Source organism: Octopus bimaculoides, chromosome 1, assembly GCF_001194135.2.
Source record: "Octopus bimaculoides isolate UCB-OBI-ISO-001 chromosome 1, ASM119413v2, whole genome shotgun sequence".
NCBI classification, from domain to species: Eukaryota; Metazoa; Mollusca; class Cephalopoda; order Octopoda; family Octopodidae; genus Octopus; species Octopus bimaculoides.
In genome coordinates, this window is record NC_068981.1 from 90794889 (window position 1) to 90799045 (window position 4157).

Sequence of the window (4157 nt, forward strand, 5' to 3'; positions counted from 1 at the left end):
GCATGACCTTGTTGGTGGGGCCCAGTTAGAATTATTATTATTAAGGCAATGAGCTGGCAGAATCGTTAGCATGCTGGGCGTAATGCTTAACGGTATTTTGTCTGCTGCTACGTTCTGAGGTCACATTCTGCTGAGGTCGACTTTGCCTTTCATTCTTTCTGGGGTCGATAAAATAAGTACCAGCTGAACACTGGGATCAATGTAATCAACTTAACCCCTCCCCCAAAATTGCTTTTGTGGAAAAATTTGAAGCCATTATTTTTATTATTATTATTATTATTATTATTATTAAGGCAGTGAGCTGGCTTAGCAGCATTTTGTCCATCTTTACGTTTTGAGTTCAAATTCTGCCAAGATTGATTTTGCCTTTTCATCCTTTCGAAGTTGAGGAAATAAGTACCAGTTGAATACTAGGTTCGCTATAATTGATTAGCCCCTTCTCCAAAGATTTCAGGCTTTGTGCCTATTGTAGCAAAGATTATTATTCTTTTATTCTTTTACTTGTTTCAGTCATTTGACTGCAGCCATACTGGAACACTGCCTTTATTATTATTACTATTATAATAAGGTGGTGACCTGGCAGAACTGTTAGCACGCCGGGCAAAATGCTTAGTGGCATTTCATCTGTCTTTACATTTTGAGTTCAGATTCCACTGATGTCAACTTTGCCTTTCATCCTTTTGGGGTCGATGAATTAAATATCAGTTGAGTAGTGGGGTCAGTCTAATCAACTGGCCCCCTCCCCCCAAAATTTCAGGCCTTGTGCCTATAGTAGAAAGGATTATTATTATTTTACTTATAAATTATTGAATGCAAATACATATAATGCACTCATTCATTGTTTACACAACTATATAATTCTACAGGTTCCATGGCACATTCTGTCACTGACAGGTTTTCATTTCTTGGTGGTGCCAGTGGTGGTTGTTATGCCTTAATTGGAGCACATCTTGCTGCTGTCATTGTGGTGAGTAATTAAATGACTATTGAAGCTCAATATTCATCTTGTGATTGTAATTATTATAATTATTAATGCTTTAATTTCATTTTGCTGTTTTCAGATGGGTGAGTTTAAATAACCACTAAATACAATAGTGTAACAGCATTAGATATACCAATTTTATGTATTAAATGCCTTCCTGGAAGCTGGTATGTAAATACTAATGGATTGCATAGTGAAGTACCACGTACCTACGTGCATTAATATCTACCACCTATATTCACCTTCTGCATATCCACCACCATCCCTCTCTCTTTCTCTCCAGCAAGATATCTATCTCTATCCCTCTATTATACTTTAACTTCTCATCAACTGGCACAAAGTCACCTCTTTCAATACTACTTCCCACCTCAGTTGAGTGGTCTGGTATTGTAAGTTACTTGGTGACTCCTCTGGTGCTGGTGCCATGTAAAAAGCATCCTATTCTGTAAAGTGGTTAGTGTTAGGAATGGCATTCAGCTGTATAAACCATGCCAAAGCAGACAATAGAGCTTGGCGCAATCCTTTGGTTTGCCAGCTCTTGTTGAACCTTCCAATCCATGCCAGCATTGAAAACAGACGTTAAATGACAATGATGAGGATGATAAAAGCCTACTGTGGTGGTAGAGTTAAGTACAAGGGAAATAACTCTTTTGAAACCCGTTGATTAAAATGTTTGAACTCTATAATCTAAACTAGTCATGGGCAAATTGCAACCTGCAAGACTTTCTGAATGGCATGCCTAAATGAAAAATTGCCTTGTGACAAGATTTGAAATTATAATAATAATAATAATAATAATAATAATAATAATAACTATTATTATTATTATTATTATTATTATTATTATTATTGAGTGAGACAGCAGTGCATGCCATCAAAGTGACACAGGGGTACAAATATACGAAGCCCAATATACCCATTAAGACTATTCCATCTGATAACAATACACTAGGCACATGCATCACAACCATATATGTGTGACATGGTGATCTCCTATCAAGAGAAACAACACATGATCTTGTTGGTGGGGCCCAGTTAGAATTTTCTTCAAGTCAAGTTGTCCATCCTGCTCAAAAGGTCCCTGAATAAGGTTTCTTTTTAAGGATGATGAACAAAACACTCAGGTTTCCAGATTATTCGAACCCCAAAGAATTCCTCTCAACACATGGCTATGATACTCTCCAACTATTTCTGCTTATGATCAGAGATATACATATCGTCAGCCACCAAGGGACATGCTCAACTGGTTATGGTCAAACAACTGACAAGCAAATCTGTGGTTTTGAGCAGGATATTTGCTGTAGCCCATCTTTTATGCCAAGACAAAACACGTACAGGGTATTTATTATTGTCATCATTATTATGAAAAATTTTCCTTGAAATCTGTTGTATTTTATACATTATCCACCGAGCACTACCCAGATACCTGAGGTAGATAGTAAATGTAATGTTAAAAAAGAAAGCACATGTACACATGAGTGCTCAATAAAGATGCCATAAAACCGTGAAGTTTAAGGTGATAGTGCTCTTCATAAAATGTGTGCAGTGTCCAACAGGGTTATTTTTCTGTATCATTGTCATCATTATTGTTATAGGTAGTAGATTGCAGAATCTAGAGAAGTTTGGTCTTAAATTCCTATACTATTTACTATTATTATTATTAGAGATATTAATATTTCTAAGTCTCTCTAAAGGAGACTATGGCAGCAGTACTGGATATTAATAGTTATCGCCAAGTCAACATGGCAGTCCAAAAAATAGGACGAATGCTGCCGTTGATTAGCTCCAAGAGGCCATCCTCTTGGAGCTAATCAATGGCAGCATTCGTCCTGGGGAAGCTGCTGACCTCCCCTGTTCGGAGGTTATAATGGTCACAGGTTCGTGTGTCACATAGCTAGCTAGAGGCGATGGCCTCTTGGAGCTAATCAACAGCAGCATTCGTCCTATTTTTTGGACTGCCATGTTGACTTGGTGATAACTATTATTATTATTATTATTATTATTATTATTTGTTGTAATTATTATTTGTTGTAAATTTAGATTCTGTTTAGACTGGCTCAGCCTCTTACATGCTTATATGTTAATTCAAGAGCTGGATATTTAATTCCTTAAACAACTGAATCTTCATCATTGAACAATAGAAATTCTTTGTTAAATCTTTCTTTAAGAATACATTTTTTTTCTGGTCAGAACAAAATCACTTATAATTTGATATTTTTTTTCTAGAACTGGAAAGAGATGAATTACAAGTGTTGGGAAGGTTCCTTCGTACGTATGCTATTCAGTGCACCAGTTCGTCTAATAGTTATTCTTACATTGGGTAAGGAACAAAATTACTTTTTAAAGAAAATGCATACATATATATATATGTATGTATGTATGTATGTGTGTGTCTGAGTGTGTGTGTGTGAATGGTTTCAAATTTTGCTACAAGGGCAGCAATTTTAGGGAAGGGGATGAGTCGATTACATTGACTCCAGTACTTGACTGGTACTTAATTTATTGACCCTGAAAGGATGAAAGGCAAAGTCAACCTCAGCAGAATTTGAACTCGGAACATAGCGACGAGCGAAATACCACTAAGCATTTCGTCCAGTGTGCTAATGATTCTGCCAGCTTGCCACCTTATATAATGATGATAATAATAATAATAATAATAATAATAATAATAATAATAATAATAATAATAATAATAATAATAATAATGTACATCCACTATTTTTATTTTACAGACATACACAGCATGTTACAATGACCTACACGTATTTCCACAGACCATGATGAAACTGCACTGACAATATTGCAAAGTTGCATTTGCAACAATGTTCAGTCATTGCGGTGGAAACTTATAAAAAAAATAAAATAGTAGATGTACAAGTTTCCATATGCTTTATTATTATAATTATTATCATTATTATACACTCTAAGGAACCTTTACAGCTCTGATTAGGACACACAGAATTACTCATCTGGAGAATTTACCAGTGACTAACAATTCATTGTTATGCACTGGCATTGGGTACTAACCGCTGTGGTTAGCTGGCATCTGGAACCAAACTCAGAGCTAACATGGTATCTGCCTGGGTAATATATCACTACAAACTCATGTGTGTATATATATATATAGGTAAGTGGTAGGTTTGCCTCGATATATATATATATAGTTATATATATA

At 35.6% G+C, this 4157-nt stretch overlaps 1 protein-coding gene across 1 annotated transcript in view; it reads left to right on the plus strand.

The window, feature by feature from the left end:
* LOC106881256 (rhomboid-related protein 2) overlaps positions 1–4157 on the plus strand; it is a 113575-nt gene that overhangs the window by 96846 nt on the left and 12572 nt on the right. The window contains exons 7-8 of the mRNA XM_052968234.1: positions 867–967; positions 3209–3302. Of these exons, the coding sequence (XP_052824194.1) occupies positions 867–967; positions 3209–3302 (195 nt within the window). The remainder of the gene's footprint in view (positions 1–866; positions 968–3208; positions 3303–4157) is intronic.